Below are 20,257 nucleotides of genomic sequence, written 5' to 3'. Positions count from 1 at the left end.
GCAAGAGTCTCCTCCAGGAAGAAGGCTAAAACTGAGAGAGGCACTTATCTGCCAAGCTGGCTCAGATGAAGTCTCTACTCTTAACCCTCTGGCACTGAAGCAGAGGATGCAGAGACACCCAGCCTCAGCCTCCCTCTTTCATGATGTGGAGGAAGAGGGGGCCACCTACATTTCTGGGCTGGGCTCCCATTCTTCAGACCAGGGCTGGGGGCCAGCTCTATGAGGGTCATTATCTGCATGGTCATACGTATACGTAGTAATGTGTCATAACATGTTCTAACATGAACCTTTAAATGCATGTTACAATGCAAAAATAAACATCAAATAAACTGTTTTTTCCAACAGTTCTTTTTCCACAAACTTTTTGAAACCCCCTCGTATGCATCACTTTTCTTATGATTCCTGGCCAATATTACACTTTCACAATTTCATGTGATAAATGCCTCTAGTAAAATATGTATTTCATTTGATATCAATGCAAGAAACCAGGGGGGATGGATTTGTGGTGGAGGGCCTGTGCCCCAGTAGAGCTTTATACCAAGCAACACCTCTGCCTCCTACTTATATACACTAGGTTTTTTTGATCAGATACACACAGAATGCTACCAGAGGCTACACCTTTGTTTTGTTAACAACAGAAAAGCTGAGGTCTGAGAACAGATGTTGTGCCTAACCGTGATTGGCTGCTAAAAACTGATTTCCATCCACGGGACCCAAAGGATCTGCCACCAATGTCCAAGTGCCAGACACTACAGGAGATCTTCAGAGATCCCATGTCCAATCCACAGAACTTTTACAAGACACTCTTGGCTGTTCCTCTGTAACACATTTGTTTAAAAGTGCTATAGTAAATATGAATTGTATGGTGTAATATACTTGAGTAAAATAAAATTTTTGATTTTCTATAGCCTTATAAAATATGTTAACTGATAAGAGTTGTGAATGTGACTGCACTTTATTTAACAAGTCTCCATTTTCACTCCTACTATAGTTTGAATGGCTGGAATATAGATAGGCTATATCTTGTTTATAAATGCTTTCAAATTCAGTCAGCGCTCTGGAAATAGAATGGTAGTCTGAGCAAGACTGAGCAAACTGTCCAATTAATGGTAATTGTACAAGAGGTGTCACTTGACTGTAACTTGTCTATATTCCAGCTGCTAATATTGGAGGAGACCTACTACCTTCACTTTCCCAAGATGACATCCAAGATCTGTTTCCTGGTCCTGAGGCACCGGGCTATATGGTCAGATTTATGTCTTTGACAATATGACAAAACTGTCATAAACAGTACAACAGAACTTCCAATATCACAGTAATGTTAAGCAACTAGAAAGCCTGTCCATTTAAATAATATTTCATTCTTTTAGACATTTCTGCTTGGAGTCCCTTTCAAAAATCAATGTAAAATGACAAGAAACGCTTCTGCAATTCATTTTAATCCACAGAAAGATAATGCATGTTCATTGAACTAACAAGTAGGCACAGACTATGACAGAAAGTTATTCTATAAAATGTTTGTGTAAATGTATTTTAGGTGGATACTGCTGCTGAAATTCAGCAGTCATCAACTTCTGGAGGAAGTGACCTTTTAAAAGAGGCCAATACTTCCAAATTACCTATGTACCTATGACCAACCCAGAATACCTAGTCTTCAGAGACACTGAGCTTGAACAGGTGCAACACTCCTGGTTGTTCCAAACATCCTCAATTTAAGAATTATGGACACCATAGTGCTCATCTTCAATGCTGAATAATTTTTTGTAGTCCTCCCCAGATCTGTGCCTCAACACACTTCTGCCTCTGCCCTCTGCAGGCATTCCTTCAACCTCATGCCTTGGTTTTTGATCTGACATAATTTGTCAGCTGTGAGACCTTATATAGACAGGTGTGTGCCTAGGAGGAACCAGAGTTAAATTTCAAGTGGATACTTATGTCAATGAGAATGATGAATCATATTTCAGTTTTATCTTTTTATTAAATTTATTTTAAAAAAATCAAAAATTCAGTTTTTGCTTTGTCATGGGGTGGAGTGTAGATTGATGGGTGAAAATTTAATTTCAAATTTTACAATAAAGCTGCAACATAACCATCCATCCATCATCTATACTGCTTATCTGTTAAGGGTGTGTGTGTCGCGGGGGTTGGGGTGGGGTGGAGCCTATCCCAGCTGTCATTGGGTGAGAGGTAAGAGTGACAGTCCAAACATAAACCTCTTTAACCACTAAAACACTCGATCAAATTCAGTCTGACTGGTGGTAGCTGGGTTTCGGTTCTGATTGGGTTGCTGCTGGGGCATGTGGCCTCTCCGCCTGGGTGGGGCCAGATACTCAAACATGGAGGTGTTGTGGGTGGAGAGCATGTTCTTCAGGTCTGACGGCATGGGGTCAGACCAGAAGAAGTCATGGTTGAGTGCATCATCACTGTCTATGCGCTGTGCCGGGTCAAGGACCAGGAGCTTGTCGATCAGGTCAAGAGCGTATGGGTCTTTGACATAGGCTTTGAGACGATCCTTCACTTTCCTCTTCTGTCCTTTAGGAAGCTCCATCTTCTGGTACAGCTCATATTTCTTATCTACGCCAGGCCACACCTGATAAGAGAATATTGTTAAACATCCAGTTGACAAAGAAGAGAAGTATGCCACCATGTAATTCAACTTCAGTCTGAACTAATGTTAATTTTTGTGAGTCCATCTTACCTCTGCAGTAATGGAGCCACAAAGCTGGCTGATAAGCGTGAGCTGGTGCTGCTCTGTGTTGCCCTGCATGATAGGACTTCTTGTCCACATCTCTGCCATGATGCAGCCTGCTCCCCACAGGTCAATGGGTGGGCCGTAATCTCGCTCTCCTACCAAAATGAATAAATAAATAAAGTATGCTTTCTTCTTGACTGTATGAGAGTTATATATGCACTGTAGAACAATGGAGCAATGTTTCAACAAATGGGTTCCTGTTTTGTTTGTTTTTGTACACATGGGTGGTATGATACACATTCACAGCAGTAGTAGACCCAGACAACACAAATCAGGATACTGTATTGTGTGCAAGATGCTGGAGTGCATACATGTCTTGAGTTTTATGGTTGTCTCTTACCTAGCAGAAGCTCTGGAGGTCGGTACCAGAGTGTGACCACGCGGTTGGTGTAGCGGTTTCCCTGGCTGTTTTTAGCCAGACTGAAGGCTCTAGCCAAACCAAAGTCAGCCAACTTCAGGACACCATCTCTGGTGATGAGCACATTGGCAGCCTTCATGTCTCTGTGAAGGATCTGATGCAACAGACGACCATGTAATGTAATGATTAAGACCATGAGACATTGTAAGAGTGATAACAATTTATGACAAATGTGATTTCTTGTAGGGCAAAAGTCTCCCGGTTCTAAGTTGGTTAATATAAGGTGATATACTGGTCTGACTGAGTTCTCACTGGTCTTTTACAAACATTTTAAAATCACTCATGTTTTTACAGCTTTAACTCACTCAACCTAAGGGGGACTGCTAAATCTAACTTGTTTAACTTTTATAGATTGTTTACTGAACGTTTTGTGTGGCTGCATTTTGTTAAAATGGGTGACCAAAAAGTCAAGTGTCAACTTTGCAAACAGCAGTTTTCATATCACAGTTCAACAACCAACACAGCATATCATCTAAAAATGGTACAGTAACTTGTTTCTCTATCAGCTTACATGAGAGTGCACTCAGTGCAGATTTTTTCCCTGTGACAGTTGATTGGTTAAACAGTAGTTTTGATTTCAGTTGACCACAATTTTCTTTTTTTTGACTATAGCACTACTCTCTTGAGTTTAAGATGACAAGATCAATATTCATTATTTTTATACCATATTATTTACTTTATAGTGCATAAGAGCTCTCAAGTAGCATCCTGGTGGTCTGTGGATGTATAGTAATTATACAGCATAAGTAGATATGTGCATACCAGATGTTGTGGAAATAACACAAGAGAAAGAGACAAGAAACAAGAAAAATTTAAACACAGAACATGAGCAAAGTACAGCCAATGTGCCACAGTGGGAGGATCTGAGGGGTGTGGTGACGCTGTAAGGGGTGAAAGGTTCTGAAGGGTCAGACCATGGAGAGATTAGTAGACCATTAGAAGGAGGAGAGGAGGAGAGAAACGAGACCGTAAGTAAAACTCAGTAAAGACTCTCATACTTTTTTCTAAATTTAAAAAATGTTGTTTCTTTGGTTTCTTGGAGGTAAAAGGGGTCACGTTGGGGAGTTGAGCCATATAATGGTAGGGGAAACACTGAATGATATCTGAGTGGCATTTTGCTTTTGCATCTGTAAAGAGAATTAGTACTTGATAAGAAGGAGCTCTTTATACATTTCATAAGAGACATTCTGTCTGTCTTTGTGGGTGTCTGTCCCTTCAAATAGAGCTTGTGGATTTGTTCAGCCAGGGGTCTGCATTAGTGTTCCTACTCTTAAGAGGGGCAATTGAGTTAGGATAGGGAGACAAGAGTTGTGGAAGAAAGGAGAAAAGTGGATCTATTTATATGGAATGCCGACATAAAGATAACTAGATGATACAGTATCAGTGTAAACTGTGCTGCTATATTCCCCCAGACCTTTGATAAGTAACTGGGAAATTAGTTGGCAGTAAAACTGATGGTGTTCTGCATCAGTGGGATCAGCTTAGAAGACTTGTGCCACTTCACTGTTACCTTTCCTCACCACCAGCGAACTGACAGTCTTTACAGCCCTCTAAATACAGGTATTTTACATACATTTCAGTTTAGATGCTAAATCTGTCAACAGCCTTTGAGTCACCTCACCTTATTTCTGTGGATGTAGTACAGTCCATTAAGCAGCATCTGCATGACCTTCTTGATTTCTGCCAGGGTGAACTTTACATTGGCATTACTCAGCAGTCCAGCCAGGTCGTGCTCACAGAAGTCAAACACCAGGTAGATGCTGCCTTTGTACCTATTGAACTGAGTAGCTTTGAGAATCAGAGGGGGAAAAAAAGAATGAAACACATCTACTAACAAATGTTACACATTCTGCTTCAGTAAATTGGAGCAACAAGACTTATATAATAAATATGTGTGTGTGTCTGCAGTATATATATAAACCTATATAACAAATTTTTACAGAATGGAGACGAGTCACACCAACCTTTGGTTCTGCAGATCTCAATCAGATTAACCACATTCTCATGTTTGAGCAGCTGTAGGATCTTGATTTCTCTCAATGCTGTGATTGGAAACTGAAACAAAAATAAAAGATAGGTTGCACTATGAGTGCAGGATGTATGCAACAGTGTTTCCTCTACAGTGACCCATGAGTTTACGAATGGCTTTTCCCTGGTACAGTGCCGGGGCTTAAACTCGCATCATGGCTCTATCTGTATGAGTAAACCTGCATCAGTCAACCCTCCCTCACAACCCTCCTCTTGACCAGGGTTAGATAAGGGTTGGACACTGCCTGGCTTTGGGGAACTGGTGTTGCTACCAAGAATGGAAATTAACTCAACCATACCAACATTTCAATGTCATTCAATTCACCAACCAAAAAGAGAGAGAGACAGGGAGAGAGACGTGGGTGATCCAGAGGAGTGTGAACACAAGGGGGTGCAAATTACACTGAACAATTTACAAATAAAAGCTGGGTGTTGCAAACTACACTGCAGACTGGAGTCTGCTGACATTAAGAAGACAGATGTCTCATGGACTCATAGTCCAGTGTGGGTTCAATGTGTGGGCTTGCTGTCTGAGAGTAGCATGAGTAAGACTTATGCTATTAGTGAAGTTTTAAAATTTCAAGTAAGAAATTGTATAAGAGGTAGAAGCAACACTTGAGTGGTTAGAGGAAGAGGCCCAGACAACAGGCAGCTGTTGCAATTTGGAACATTTGTTTACAACTGGTCTGATTGCCTGACTGCTCATGTTTCTTCACCCATCTGACTTCTTTATCAACACAGCCCTGTTCCCAGATCTCTGCAGCTAATTTAACAATTTTATTATTACTAATAAAAGGCCAAAACTACAAAAAGAGGAGCCAACTTGAAATAAACTATAATGTCTATTAATATGCATTTTCTATTATAAGGAAAATCCCCTCATTGCTGATTCAAAATCAGTTCAACATATTACAATCAACTAGTAGAATTGTTTCTTACTCCTTCTTTCTCATTTTCCATCAAAACTTTCTTCAGTGCAACCTTCTTCCCGGTCTGTCTGTGCTTTGCTTTAAACACCTCCCTGTGAAAGACAGAACATTATATCACAAGAGACAACACAAGTTGCACTCGCTTTGATGATAATTTGATTTTGATGAGTTACAAAAGAAAGCATTCGGTTTCAATGTATAAATGACATTGGTAAATAATTTCAAGCTAAAGATGTATATTGTTTACATTTTATCGATATTATAGGAGTAAATACTATGGCACTTCACTTGGGTTGACTAGAGGTCAAGCCTACGACTCTGCTGGCATCATGCGTTGGGTGTTCTACAACTGCAGTCGGAGGAAATCCCTCAATTCACTCAATTTACTGCGCCACTGTCATTACTGTTTACATCTGTGGCATCATTCACAACGTAACTTCAGAACTACATCTGTCTGATTGACAAAATATATCAGGTCTGCTTTCAAACTAGGAGTTACCGGTTTGTTTATTACTCTATATACTTCGCTCTTAGCACAGCACAACATCCATCTATCGTCCAAGTATGAACGAATGCCTCTCCCCTGGTGATCTAGAAGTCATACTATGTATATCAACTACAGTCTAGTAAATTCCTCTATTAACTACTATAAAATCACACAGACATCACCTTTTTCCAAAAGCCTATACATGGATGGAGGAAAAGGAAACAGTCAAAGTCTACCTATTGTCTCATATTTTCTTTCGTAGCTTTAGCTATAAGCTAACAACAACAGCTAGCATTCACAGATAGGAACACACAATACAATGTTTCTGTACCACTCACCCAAAAGTACCCTGTCCTATTTTGGCCATTTTTTCATATTTGGAGAACTCGTCACAGAAAGGAAATTCAACTCCATCGTAGTATTTCGACATTATGGCGGCCTCCCGGTCGGGCCTTAAAAGACATTTCACTCAATATTAGGACATTCATGTTGCAACACGAGATATATGTAGACAAAGTGATTAAACAGGTGCAATTATGGGGAGAATGTTTTACAAGTAAAAGTGTAAATGGATACATTCTTACTTTTCAGCCCCGCCGGCGTTACTTGTTCTGTCTCGCTGCATCCCTTTGCTTTTCCGAGTCTGCTGTACGACGTCGTATGCTACGTTTAAGTACTACTCCGACACTTCAACAGTGTAAGGAAATGGTTTCAATAATTCATAAATAAAACAATAATAGCAAATGAAAAATAATCAGAATACATGTTCTCACTTATTATTTCCATTCATATTGACCTCAATGTAATAACCCATTACAGAACTTACTTGACTTCTATGCTCTTATCAAGTATTTGTAAGTTTGTCATCCGTCGGGATACGGGAAAATTATGTTGATTCCATGTAATATCCCATGATTATGATGTTTCTCTGCTGTATTACTACTTTGCCGGGTCGCACCGATTCACACAAGCACATAATTGCATGCGAATGTTACTAGCACCAACCACGAATAATTGTAAATCTGATAATTAGGATAGCACTCGAAGGCGACAATAATAGACAACACGGCTAAATGAAATGAAAGCGACACCTGGCGACTCGGAGTAGTACTTTCTGTAAAAACCGTGCGTAGGTTTATTAAATACAGTGACAGTAAAACTCTGGACTCTGAATGGACAGGGGTTTTTCAGTAAGAATTTCGTTTATTTTTAATAACTGGATGGCTTAACCGGGCACCTATGATGTATGATGATTTATGTGTTTCTTAACCTTCCAGGGAACTTCATAACTAGGTTTGGGAAACGTTTATTCTGCCATCACTGTAGTATCTGATAACTTAAGTGTTTTAATTAAACAACATTAAGCACAGCAGATAGCAGTATGGTAGAATTTCTGGTGTGGCAGCCTATTGAATGATATTTGTGGTTGTCTATCTGTAGATGTTCCCTCCCTCACAAGAAATGTTTTTTAGATGAAGTGGGATTCAGCTCAGTTTCCTACATCCTTGCTCTTGTGAGGCTTACTGATAGTCTCTGTAAACAATGATGTACTTCATGGGCCATGTCTGAAATCACTCACTCATTCCCTACTCCCTACTCACTATACAGGGAATTCAATGTAGTGGACTATATAGTGGGCTCACTGGTAAAGTCTTAGGTCCCAGATTATCCCAGAGATGATCTGGGATAATCAGATCAGATTTGGATCACACAGGGAAAAATATGCCTGCTACATATTTCATACACATTGTAACTGAATTGCCTCAATACAGGTATAAATACACTCAAGAGATTCTGTCAAACTCATCTTTTTTTTCTGGAGAAATATCCAGAATGAAAACAAAACCTCCACAGCTACACTCAGAGTAAGGACATGTATGGTATAGAAATCTGTTCCTTTTACTACCTACCATCCCTGTTTTCTATTCCATCTGTAATTACAAGTACAGTACCATAAATTGTTGTATTGCATTGTACAGTTATGATATTAATACTGTATAGGGTGGGCTTTGGCAGGAGAGGATTCTCATCTCTGTTTAGATATTATTTTAGACAGATCCTCACCACCTCTTTTCTCAAAGTCTGCCAAACTTACAATCTCCTTTATGAAAGACTCTCTGTAGACAGATGCAAACATTCACTGAATACCTATCAGCTGATCACTCCCCCTGGCGTTACTTATGTCAGACAAGGTATAACAGCCTGTGTTTCTGTTCATCAGAGAGCACAGCAGCACTCAACAACATAGCAATGTTAGGAGGATATATCATGCACATTTTTTTGGGGTCCATTAGATGGGATGTACTAAATGTTACACGTTTTCTAGTGTTCAAGATTCACACTATTTCTCTCATTGTCCATTGCTGCAGCACCAATTTTCATCCTTTGTCTGAAGCGGTCTGCTTTAGCTCCCAACAATGCTGACCTTGCCAGCAAAAGCATTTAGCATTCTCCTGCTTGTGGTGCCAAATGAGCACCATAGTATCCCCTTTGTGGATGTCCCACAATTATTTTGGGGGTGCTGTATTTTCCTCCTGGCACACTGGAGATTTCCACCTTCCTCTGGTGTAATTTTTTTATGCATCATGCCCGCTACACCTAGTTTCCCTATCAGTGGAAACACTGATTGTATGCATTATTCATTCATTCAGTCATTATCTATATCGCTTATCCGTTAAGGGTCATGGGGGGCAGGAGCCTATCCCAGCTGACACTGGGTGAAAGGTGGGGTACACCCTGTACAGATCACCAGTCCATCACAGGGCCAACACTTACAGACACATTCACATTCATGGGCAATTTAGAGTCACCAGTTAAACTAACCTGCATGTGTTTGGACTGTGGGAGGAAGCTGGAGAACCTGGAGAGAACCCACACAGACACAGGGAGAACATGTGAACTCCACACAGAAAATGGTTGCATGCATTACTATAAGAGAAATGACCTACGCTGCAAGTAAAAGAGAGAATTTCATTATTTTATTTGTTCATAAGTGTAATACTGCATATCCTGTCAAGCTTAAAAGCTGTGGATTTATTCTAATTGTATAGATAAATTCAATACATTTATTTGAGTGTGGTCATGTGGTAGGCTACGTTACATTGTTGTTGCTGTGTTTTAGAACATTGAACACATTGAATTGCCGAGAGGGGGAGATGTTGAAAGAAAGATATGCCAAATGGAGTGCTATTTGATTCATACTTAAGATACACTTCAGCCTACGGGTCTCAGTGAGGAATTTGGTATGTGTTACATTGTAGTCTAAGATTTTTTGTTCTTTGTTTCTATCATAGAATCTGGGTTCTGAGGTTCATGATGGTTCTTTGCTCTGTTTCTATTCTTAGATGTTTTTGTCTGCTATAAATCACTATGTATGATATTAGTGTAAGGTGCTTGTTGATTTTCTACATGTTTTTCTATATTCACTGTGTTCCACCCCCTTTTTGTGTATCATATAACATATATGGCTTCTGTATGTCTGCCTCACTGTACTTTAAAACCACAATTCCCAAGAGGTGGAGTTTCTATTGCAAGGGTGTACACAGGTGTGGTCCATTCTACCACTGATTAGAAAGTGATTGTGTGTCTTTGCCTGTCTGCTCATTGTTGAGTCATCTATGCTTTGATGAAGGTCTGAAACCTAAAACTCACCAAATACAGCATGGATGTAAGTGTGTGGAGATCTTTTTCATCACATCATTTTGGACTCATTGCTGCTTCCAGCACCTTACTAGAGAACTGGTCGGGTGGAGCAGTGGTCATTATCACTGTTGAAATGTTCGATATGGTTGAAATGGTTGAAATGGTATCTAAATCAGGCTAATAGGGCAGGTGTAGGATGAGCTGAAATCTACATTCTGTGGATGACTGTACAAAGGCCAATGTGGTCCTATATAGACAATGCTGACTTGCAATTTTAAATTACACAAAACAGAAATACCATAAAGTCCTTAATTTCAAACTTCCTACTCATCTGAGCCATTTATCAAAAATGAACGTTTCAGGCCTAACAGTAAATCTGCAGAGGGGTTTCTGGTTTCACAGAAGAGGAGCCTGATAGCTTCCACTCTAGTTCCATTTATATTGTAATGAGGGAATAAGAGGGAGGGTTTCTTCCCCCTGGTGGATGTTATGGGGAGGGGCCCCTGCTTCCCGGCACGGACTGATCACTGATGTGACAGATGACTTCTACGTGTGTAGAGAGGTGGGAGGAGGACGCTGAGAAGACGGTGGGCAGTGAACGCCGGGCGGGGGGGGGGGGGGGGGACGTGCCTGTTGTCTTTCAGGACTGTGCCAATGGCCCTGGGGCAGGAGGGTGCTGCTCACAACTTTTAGTGTTGCCGGCAGCGAAGATAAGGCCTACGGGAGACTCCATGTTCGAACCCCACGGCGGGGGTGTTGTCGCCAGACCGGGCGAGTCTAGTGAACTTTAATGAACTTTAAAATACCTTAATGTTTACTGTTATATGTTGTCTGGTTGAGATGCTTTGTCCTATGTCGCTGTATGAGTTAGGCTATTTTAAAAAGTAGATTTTAGTGACGTGACACCCTGGCAGGGGCTCAATTCCGGGGAACGCTGGTGGTCAAGGGGCCCTCTACTGCCCCCAAGTGTTTGAAATGGTCTTGACCTGTTTATAGCCTGGACTGCTCTTATTGCATGCTGTTGTATTTCACTAGTGTGCGGTGTAACTGCTGTGTTTTACTTGCGTGCAGTGTTCTTCCTAAGGTGTGTGCTGTGTTGTAGGGTCCAAGGGTGGTCGCTTGTATCCTCCATGCTACCTCTATGTGCTCTTATCAGGTGAACACTTAATGAACAGGTCGTCAATAAAGGTTATTCTATTTGTATGGTATGGTATGGTCTTGTGGTGTATATTCTCGTGCCTCTGACACCAGACCAGACTGGATTAACAAAGGTGGTGGCAGCCTATGCTACCTTTTAAATAATAAAAAAGTATATAGGGAGATCTTGAACTAAAGAATATTCCACTGTGTATATCTGAACTAATAATAAAAGCCTCTGAATCAGTATTTTATGAAATTAAATTCCACTGTGATCAATGACAACACCTACTCCTGTCTGCCTTATCTGGTACCTGCTTAACTGCATAAAGGTGTTAACATCATCACCGAATAGTCTGCAGATACAGGACATGTGTAATAATGAACATCCGGTCTCGAGTGAGATGCGCTTGTCATCTAGAGTGATTTTTTTTTATTTTTAATATTTTTTAGAATTTCAGAGAGACTCATTAAAACCGTAACCTTGTGTTAATAGTGTTTATCACCACAGAAACAGTGTACAGATGGTGTTTTTTTTAATGGACCGGAAGTGTTCCTTTTGCTGCTGTTGACGGAACACTGTGGGAGGAGAGGCTAGAGACCACACAGACGGGAAGGTTGAACATCGGATCGTCAGACAGGTTTGTGTGTTATTCTGCTTTAACTGTGTCAGTCGTCAGAGGCAATGAAAGATGGTTTCATCGAGATATTTGATGGGGATTAAACAGCGAGGATGACGCGAGCTTCCTCTGCCGCACAAACGGCAGACAGACTCGATCTTGTCAATGAAGTCTGAGAGTCGCTGTTAAAACTGATCCGGGCGTCGCATTTTAGCATGGGTGGTACAGAAAATATCGTGTGAAGATACTGTTCGTTCTCTCGATCGTGCAGTGAGACTTGGCTTCCCATTTAGCCGAGGACAGGATGAACGCCTCTTGTTTGTTGCACAGCCATCTTTTACACTGTCATCTTTCACTGGACTTCAAAACGCTACAGTAGATATTAGCATCTGTATCACGACTATTACGGCTGTTTTTCAAGTACGAGTGTGTGCAGCCTGAGATGGGAGGCCTGATGTTGCAGTGGTATTGTCACTGGGAGGGTTTCTGTCACTACTGGCCCTTTTCCACTGGCTTACGGCACGATTTGGCCGCGCCATGGCATGAACAGGCGTCTAGTCACAATAGTCTGTGTGCTGGTCCATTTCTGTTGAAACTATTTGATTTCATCATTATTATGTCAACATTTGAAACAAAGAAAAAAAGGTTTTATAAGTCACCCACCCTATTAACTTAATGTTTACAAAACCAAATGATTATTAACTTAATTTGCTTTGTGGTAGGCCTACTCACAACATTGAAAATGATATGTAAATCCAGTTTTGTCTACAACATCTGAACGTTATGAAGAGCCCATAGAGGTATATTATGAGTATGTCTCAGACGACTAGTTTTGCCTGGAACACACCAAGGAATAGATCCAGTCTGTACTGTTTTGTCTTCTTTTTCTTTTCATGTCTGGCAGATTAGGCATGGGAAGCGATGAACAACAACATATTTGCAAACAGAAAAGATGTAGGCTGTAGGTTTATTTGCATATACAGCAGGGGAGTGACATACAATCATGAGGGATCACTCAAGATACATATGGAAACTCACCCAAGACACATGTTAGTGCCAGGTATGAACAGGGCCAGTGTTAGTCCCTTTCCCCTCCAGCCCAAGAGAAGAGATCTTTGGAGGAACGCCTCAGTGTGCAAGGAATAGATAGATTCAAGAAACAAGACTAAGAAGTATTAGATCAAGCCATAGACAAAACTCCAGTTGGAGCTGCTTTCCATTTGGGGAGAGAATCTTTTGTGTTGGACAGTTAATCACCTCTGCTCAATTTATCTTTTACTGTGCATTTTTAAAAGCAGACTTGTGGCAGAGTAGCTACCTCTGATGGGAAAAATGTGCATTTAGCTAACATAGAGGTGTATCCCTCCATACTACGGCTGCTGTTGTGGGCTGACAAAGTTAAAAGTTATTTGTCATAGATCTCATTTATGATCTCATCTCCTGACTTTTGTCACGATCATTTACACTGTGTGTAATTGCTTGGAATTGTATCCAGTGTGCCTTTACAGTGTGTTCACATATACAGACACATGGTGATGTCTGGCCTCTCATAGATCTTTTGCTCTGGAGTTGGGTCAATTTATGTACTCTGCCTGACTGGACAGTTTTGTCCTTACTGTGTGGTGGAGGTAGAGAATTAGGAAACTATATATATATATATATATGTATATAGCTAAGCCTTTCTCAACTTTGTCCTGAGGTGTGGCAGAGTGCTTTTTGAATGTCTTGAACTCAGCAAGCTCCACCAGAGGGGTGTAGCAGTGGTTGTGGAGTTTGGAGGTTCTAAGGTTACTCACACTACGTTTTCTTTTTAAAACAGTGTTTTAAAATGAAAATTGACTCTGTCCCGACAACCATTTTAGTTCTGCATCAGAAATAATTTCTGTTCATACCACAGACTGTACGAGGTATGGCTATTAAATACTGAGACTGCGCTTGTGAGGATAAAACTATATGGTTCATAGTCACACTGAGTGTTATATATTAAAGGTTGGGTATTAACACACAGCTGCTCTAAGTTTCCAATAAGTGACGTCTTTAGTTCACTGCTTAGATACTGATTGAAGTGCATGTGTTTTTGCTAAGGTGTTGGAAAAAGATTAGCTTAAAAGTTGAGCTATGCATTAACTTGAAATTTTTGGTGAAATGGAACAAAAGAACAGCTGAATCTTTTCATATATTCTATGGGGAACACTGCTTGTCACATGCATGTGTGTTTGAATGGTAAAAAAGATTTAGTGAAGGCAGAGAGGATGTCCAAGACGATGAACGTTCTGGGCGTCCATGCACATCAAAAACTTCTGAAAACATTCAACAAACTGAACAAATCGTTGGAAATGATCAACGACTCTGTATAAGATCGAGAGCAGAAAGGGTCTCTATTGATAAAAGGCAGTTTGAAAATTTGAACATTTGAACATGACAAAAGGCCATGCTGGAGGAATTTCAGAGAGAAATCCGCAAGCAGTGCTCACATTTTGGAAATGCCCCATCTTAGAAAAATTCAGCCACCCAGGGGCCCATTATTTGCCATCCTCTGGGCCATCCCACAAGCACTTATGAGCAAAAATCAGATCAAAAATCAGATGTACTTACTACATATACATTTTGCAGGGGCAAAAAAGCAAAAACACAGACCTGCACCTCCGAACCTATGACACCAGGCAGTTAGTATGTAAGGAATTTATAAAATGGAGAAAATAACTTTCAACTGAGACTGAGACAAAACATAGACAAATGGTTAGAAGTGATGGAGGAGGCATGGAACTAGGCATGCTTAGGAAACTTTGGTGCTTCATCTGTTTATACAGTGGATAGTTGCAGTGGCCACAATCAGTAATATGGCCTTTATATTATTTTGGTGTGTTTGTGTCATGTTTTTTGATTATTGTATATTGTACAGTGTCCTTGACTGACCAGAGAGGCACTTATAAATAAAATGAATTATTAATATTATTACAGTTTTTGTTTATTGTGTTGTTGATGTTTGGACTTTAGGACCTAAAAGGCAGAATAACCACAATACCATGTGCTGTCTATCCTAGTATTGTTGGCAATTCACTCTATTTTTTAACCCAACTTAATGTATACATTATTTATTCTTGAACCAAATAAAATCTTAGGGCAGTTCAGAAAATGTATTTATTCATGTAGTGTTGGGTTTCTTATAGCTTGCAGGTCATTTAGTGATTGATTATTAGAAGTAGCAAGTGAGCTGTCCTGGGATAGGAGGTACAGGTGGCAAAGCACATCAGGCACCAGTCATGTGTCTGACAATGCTCCATCATTAGCAATATCTGCTGCAAATCCAAATGTTGAATTCATTCCTAGTAAAGCATTGTTGTAAGCATTTTTTACTGACATCCAAAACTACTCAAATAAAACTGGGTGCAATGGGAATTGTTTATGTCTGGAAACACACAGACAAATAGACAAATACTAAAATTCAGAAACCTTCTATACCTACACAGTCTTAAATAATCCTGTGGGATATTAAGTTTCCTACCCGAGCAATACTTTTAGCAGCAGGATTAGCATCCTGTGTACCATCTTCCATGGCACTTACTGACAACCGACTTGTTGAAGTACCCAGAGGAATGAAATTTCTTAATCAGACTCCAAACACATAGCATCAAAATTCTACCCATCAAAAAAAAAAAGATAAAAATGTAAACCAACCTGCACTGCAGAGAACAGAAAAGTGACTTCCCTACATTACAGGCTACCTTACCAAAGCTACTGCTTTCCTTAGCTTAGTAAACAAGTCAGTATGAAGCTGACGTTTGGTAAAATTAACTACAAAATAACAATAATCACACAGGCACAACTGTGTTCACTGTTATCTTAAATACAAAAGAATTTAAAGAGAAAATAGTGGGCCTTGGTATTTACCTGCAGTTGCCATAGTTACGAGGCTGCACAAGCATGAGAGCCTCCTCAGCAGGAAGAAACCAGAATCAGAAAGAGGTTTAATAATGATGATGATAAGAAGGAGAAGAGCAAGTTTTATGTGCTGATGGTGCTTATTTTTTTCCATGTCTATATGCTCGATGAGAAGGTTGATTCAGTGATTGACATTCAGCGTATTTTGGTTTTCCAGTTTAAAAGAATAGTTTTCTTGGCAAATAGAGGGATGAGCAAACTTTTCTTACACTGGGTTGACATGTTGACATATGTCTCCAAGTAAGAGGCAAGTGGTGTCTGAACAGCATAGTTGGTTTGGTGAATCACTGACAGACAGACTGACATTCTGAGATATTCCTAGTACATCACTGATGCAAACTGTATTTTTTCCCAGTAGTGGAGGGTTGTGCAAATCTTTAGGCCTGATCTATATAGTAACTATCATGATAAATTAGCATACAAAAGACTCATTATGCCATTATACTAGTGTGTTTACATACGCCCCAGTGTGCTGATTATGTGTGGGTTTTTATTTGTTGTATATCTGTTCATGTAAGCCTCATGCCCTGGTTTCAGAAACCTGGAGAAGACCATATCCTAGTTTTGACAATCTAGAATATGCTACCTGTAGAAGTTAGAAATCAGGATGCTGTGGCATGTGAACACCTTGGTCCTGGTTTCTATATGTTCTCTGTCTGTCGTTGAGATGATGTGATAGGTAATCAGAAACATGGATAGTGTTATGATCACATACACAGGGACATATGAATAACCATGTCTTTCATGTTCTGTGTAAACATCATATCCCACATATGATCATAAACACACTCAAAATTTGCACATGTGAAAGTTAGTGTTAGATCAAAAAGTTAAGTTTTAAAATTAGGACTGACTTTACCATTTAGAGGAAACTTAATCTTGTACCTTAAGAAGAATGTGTGAGTGTTTTTTTGTAAATGCTATATTGACTCCACTCTTGACACAAGAGTAACACAAGTGATGTTTTTTTCTCTATCTTTCGTCAGTCAGGATATGTCTGTAAGGATGGAAATGGATATCAGTGGAGTGTCCAGGACACATGTCTCCATTCTACCTGCAGCTGAGATCAAAGCCACGTTGAAACCAGAAGCAGAGAGACCTCGCTGTGCCAGCACCCCATGTTCACCCATCAGAGGAACTGTTGCAGGATACCAGATCCTGCACATGGACTCAAACTATCTGGTGGGCTTCACCACTGGTGAGGAGCTGCTCAAACTGGCCCACCAGTGGTCAGAGGGCACTCCAGAGAAGGGCTCTGTATCAGAGGCTGTATCCAGCTCCATTCAGAGTGCTGTCCCCAAGTCTGTGGACTTGGGCATTCACCGGTCTTCACGAATCTTCAAAGGCAAAAGTCGTTATTATCAACCCTATGACATCCCTGCTGCCAATGGGCGGAGACGGAGACGTATGCCCAGCTCGAGTGACACCTTCCTCAGGTCACTGGCTCATGGAGAGCCTGGGAGGGGTCTGCATGCTCCACTACCCAGATGTCTGCTTAAAGGAAAGGGGGCCCAGTCCAAATCTCTGGACTACCTTAATCTGGACAAAATAAGTGTCAAAGAGTCATCAGACACTGAGGTGTTACAGTACCAACTGCAGCACCTCACCCTGCGGGGAGAGCGCGTGTTTACCAGAAACAAGACATGAAAGTACAGTGAAGGGCCTTTTCAGTGGAAGGCGTCTTTCACCCTTTGGGGTTTTAGGTGCTATTTTCAGCTTGGTTTATTTCTACTCAGATTATAAACAGTTCTTTAAGAAGACAGTCTGATAATCTTGTTACATCATTAAGTGGGGGGTTTACCTTGTACTGTACACATAATATTGTGAAGAAAATCCTTAAATTAGTCCTCACATTATAATGAGGTTGTTGAGGTTAAAAAAATGTGAATTATATAAACTTAGCAATAACTAGTGAACCTATTTATTGACAGTGTTGTGTATTTGTACTGGTCAGAGACGCACTGATACATCAGCTTACAGCTGAGAAAAGCACATATCACATACTGTATCAGCTTTAAAAATGCACCATGGCTGTTAGGCCAACAATAGTTCTAGTATCTGAAAGGAGTTGAGTTAATGGAGGTTTTGTGATTTTCTTTCCAGATTAAGGCACTGCATACAACTGTCGAATTACCAAGATGATACTTTTAGTATGTTGCTAATTTATTTATTGCTGTTTTATGCTGTCAATCAATACCAGTGTTTTTAGACTGCTTATTTACTATGAGAGGGGCATGTGGAAAAAATGTGATACTTGATATTCCATTCAAAATCTGATTATTGAAGGGTAGATAAATGAACGTATTTAAGTATCTTCCTAGAATGGAAGATACTTGCTATATGTACATTTAGAGGTAATCGCTGTAATCATCAAGTGATCCCATCCTTTTTTAATATATTAAAGTATTCTTGCTTGCATCTTTACTTGATAGTTACAATTAGAGAAGTGTCAGGGAGAAAGAGAAGAGGGATTACATGTGACAAGGTCCCCAGTCAGACTTGAACTAGGGACTCTTTGCTTATTTGGTCAGCTCCATGGACCACTACTCGCAGTGATGGCCCAGAACAGTCCTCTCCTAAAGTAACTACACTGCAGCATGTGGGGGAGAGAATCCATTTTCTATCAGTCTAACTCAGACTGCTGAGGCTTCATTTCACCTTCAGCTAAACCTGAGAATGTATGTATGCATATCTACATTGAGCGAGTGCTGTGGATTTTTTCCTCCATCTCTTATACTTAGTAATAGAAAGGGGATTGCTTCAGGGCAGTATGGGCAGGATGAATGGTTATAGTGATTAGTAACTCTTTCAATGTACATATGATACATGTATTAAGATAGACGGAAAAAATCCTTTTGTCAAACTCTCACCCACATAAGTTTGAAAGTTGGCTTTTGTAGCTTGAGTCCTCACAAAGAACAGTAGCTTCAGTCAGCTTGAATTCATATGTTGGTGGTAGTAACCTGTTTACATGGTGGAAGATAAGAAAACATCTGTGGAAACTTCTTAAACTATTCCTGCAGTATCATTCTCAACATATTGTGAGTGAGAGTTCCTGTGCACAGGTATATATGAGTGGGGTATCAAGTCTTTTTTGCATCTGTTTATTGGTTATTGATATGGTTTGGAATATGTTGGCTTTAGAGAACCATACTGGTGCATCTCTAGTTTTGTACATTGGTTATTGGTGCACAATAGTATGTATAGGTGTGTCTTTTCAGTGAGTGTATGTGTTCCCCTTATGGCTTGTAATGGATGTGTTTCCAATGCCTCTACCGCAGAAAAAATGTTTTCTGTATCTGATTGCACTGTTGGACATCTTCTACAGACTCTCTCTGGAAACGTCAGTGCACCTTAACATTGTCATGACCATGGCACTAGTTAAGGTGTTCACAGTAACACTGTAATACTGTACATAAGCAAGCCATGTGAACACACAGTTCTGTGGAAAAATCTGTACACCCCTTTAGTTTTGCACAATGTGTTGTGTTGCTTTGAGAAGGAAGTACACTAAAGCATTAGAAATTTCCATTAATTTTATGAATGTGTAACAGTTGAAGCCTCTGTGTTGAATTTTTATGTGATCTTTCAAATTGTTTTCTTGTGAAAAGAAATGAAACAATCTGAGTAAAACTGCTACAGTGTGTGTTACTTGGAGCCCATTCATCTCAGATCCATAGGGCAACGGTTAGCAGGCGTTACTGTCTGTAAGTGTCTTTTTCTTTCTTATTCTTCTTCTTTTTTTAAATCAGACACACCCTCTCACATACATAAAACTATATGTAACCAGGTTATTGCTAGGGAGTGGGATTGCAGTGTTACTGCAAAAGGTGAAACAGAATTGGCCTATTAAAGCTCAATATTAGGCACTAAATTCACATATTCATGTAAATGTTAAATAGCCACTAATGCAGATAAAATCAGTAGCTACTGCCAAGGAAAACAGAAAATCATTTCAGACATTTTGGAACACTGATATAAAACTCAAGGGGTGTACAAACTCTTTCACTGTATACTGTATATTAAGTCACTCTTATGCACTTCTATTGTTTCCTTAAGCCAAACAAAAAATGTATGTTTGATGTTAACCCATGACTGTTAGATGATTAAAGGTTATTTCAAACCGATCTCTGAGAAGATCAGAGTGAAGCTTACAGTTTTACATTTCTTTCTGATGGGAGATTAAAGCCCACATTTAAAACCTCTGAGTAGTTTTAGCTATAACATGATGATTGCCCAACATTGTTGTGCAGGATGGAAGGTTCTACTGTTCCCATTATTACTATGGGTAAATAGGTTGGC

At 40.0% G+C, this 20,257-nt stretch overlaps 2 protein-coding genes across 3 annotated transcripts; one reads left to right on the top strand and one right to left on the bottom strand.

The window, feature by feature from the left end:
- Positions 1-1,421: 1,421 nt before the first annotated feature.
- cdk9 (cyclin-dependent kinase 9 (CDC2-related kinase)) lies at positions 1,422-7,296 on the bottom strand. Its single transcript, XM_018701898.2, has 8 exons — positions 7,199-7,296; positions 6,953-7,066; positions 6,138-6,219; positions 5,135-5,225; positions 4,792-4,958; positions 3,093-3,264; positions 2,699-2,847; positions 1,422-2,590 (listed from the first exon to the last, which is right to left on the bottom strand). The coding sequence occupies exons 1-8, from the start codon at positions 7,237-7,239 to the stop codon at positions 2,225-2,227; spliced, it is 1,182 nt and encodes a 393-aa protein (XP_018557414.1). The 5' UTR covers positions 7,240-7,296; the 3' UTR covers positions 1,422-2,224.
- A 2,926-nt stretch (positions 7,297-10,222) lies between these two features.
- Positions 10,223-20,099, top strand: macir (macrophage immunometabolism regulator). Of its 2 annotated transcripts, none has more exons than XM_018701897.2 (2): positions 10,223-10,281; positions 16,942-20,099. In XM_018701897.2, exon 2 carries the CDS (start codon positions 16,949-16,951, stop codon positions 17,600-17,602), a length of 654 nt encoding a protein of 217 aa, XP_018557413.1. In that variant the 5' UTR covers positions 10,223-10,281; positions 16,942-16,948; the 3' UTR covers positions 17,603-20,099. The 2 variants fall into 2 exon arrangements, with proteins under 2 accessions (XP_018557413.1, XP_018557412.1); XM_018701896.2 differs by lacking the exon at positions 10,223-10,281 and adding an exon at positions 11,418-12,034.
- The last annotated feature ends 158 nt before the right edge of the window (positions 20,100-20,257 follow it).

The sequence above is a fragment of the Lates calcarifer genome, linkage group LG9 (genome assembly GCF_001640805.2).
Source record: "Lates calcarifer isolate ASB-BC8 linkage group LG9, TLL_Latcal_v3, whole genome shotgun sequence".
Classification (NCBI taxonomy): Eukaryota; Metazoa; Chordata; class Actinopteri; family Centropomidae; genus Lates; species Lates calcarifer.
Note: the sequence above shows the minus strand (reverse complement) of the source record. Positions and strands in the feature narration are given on the sequence as shown.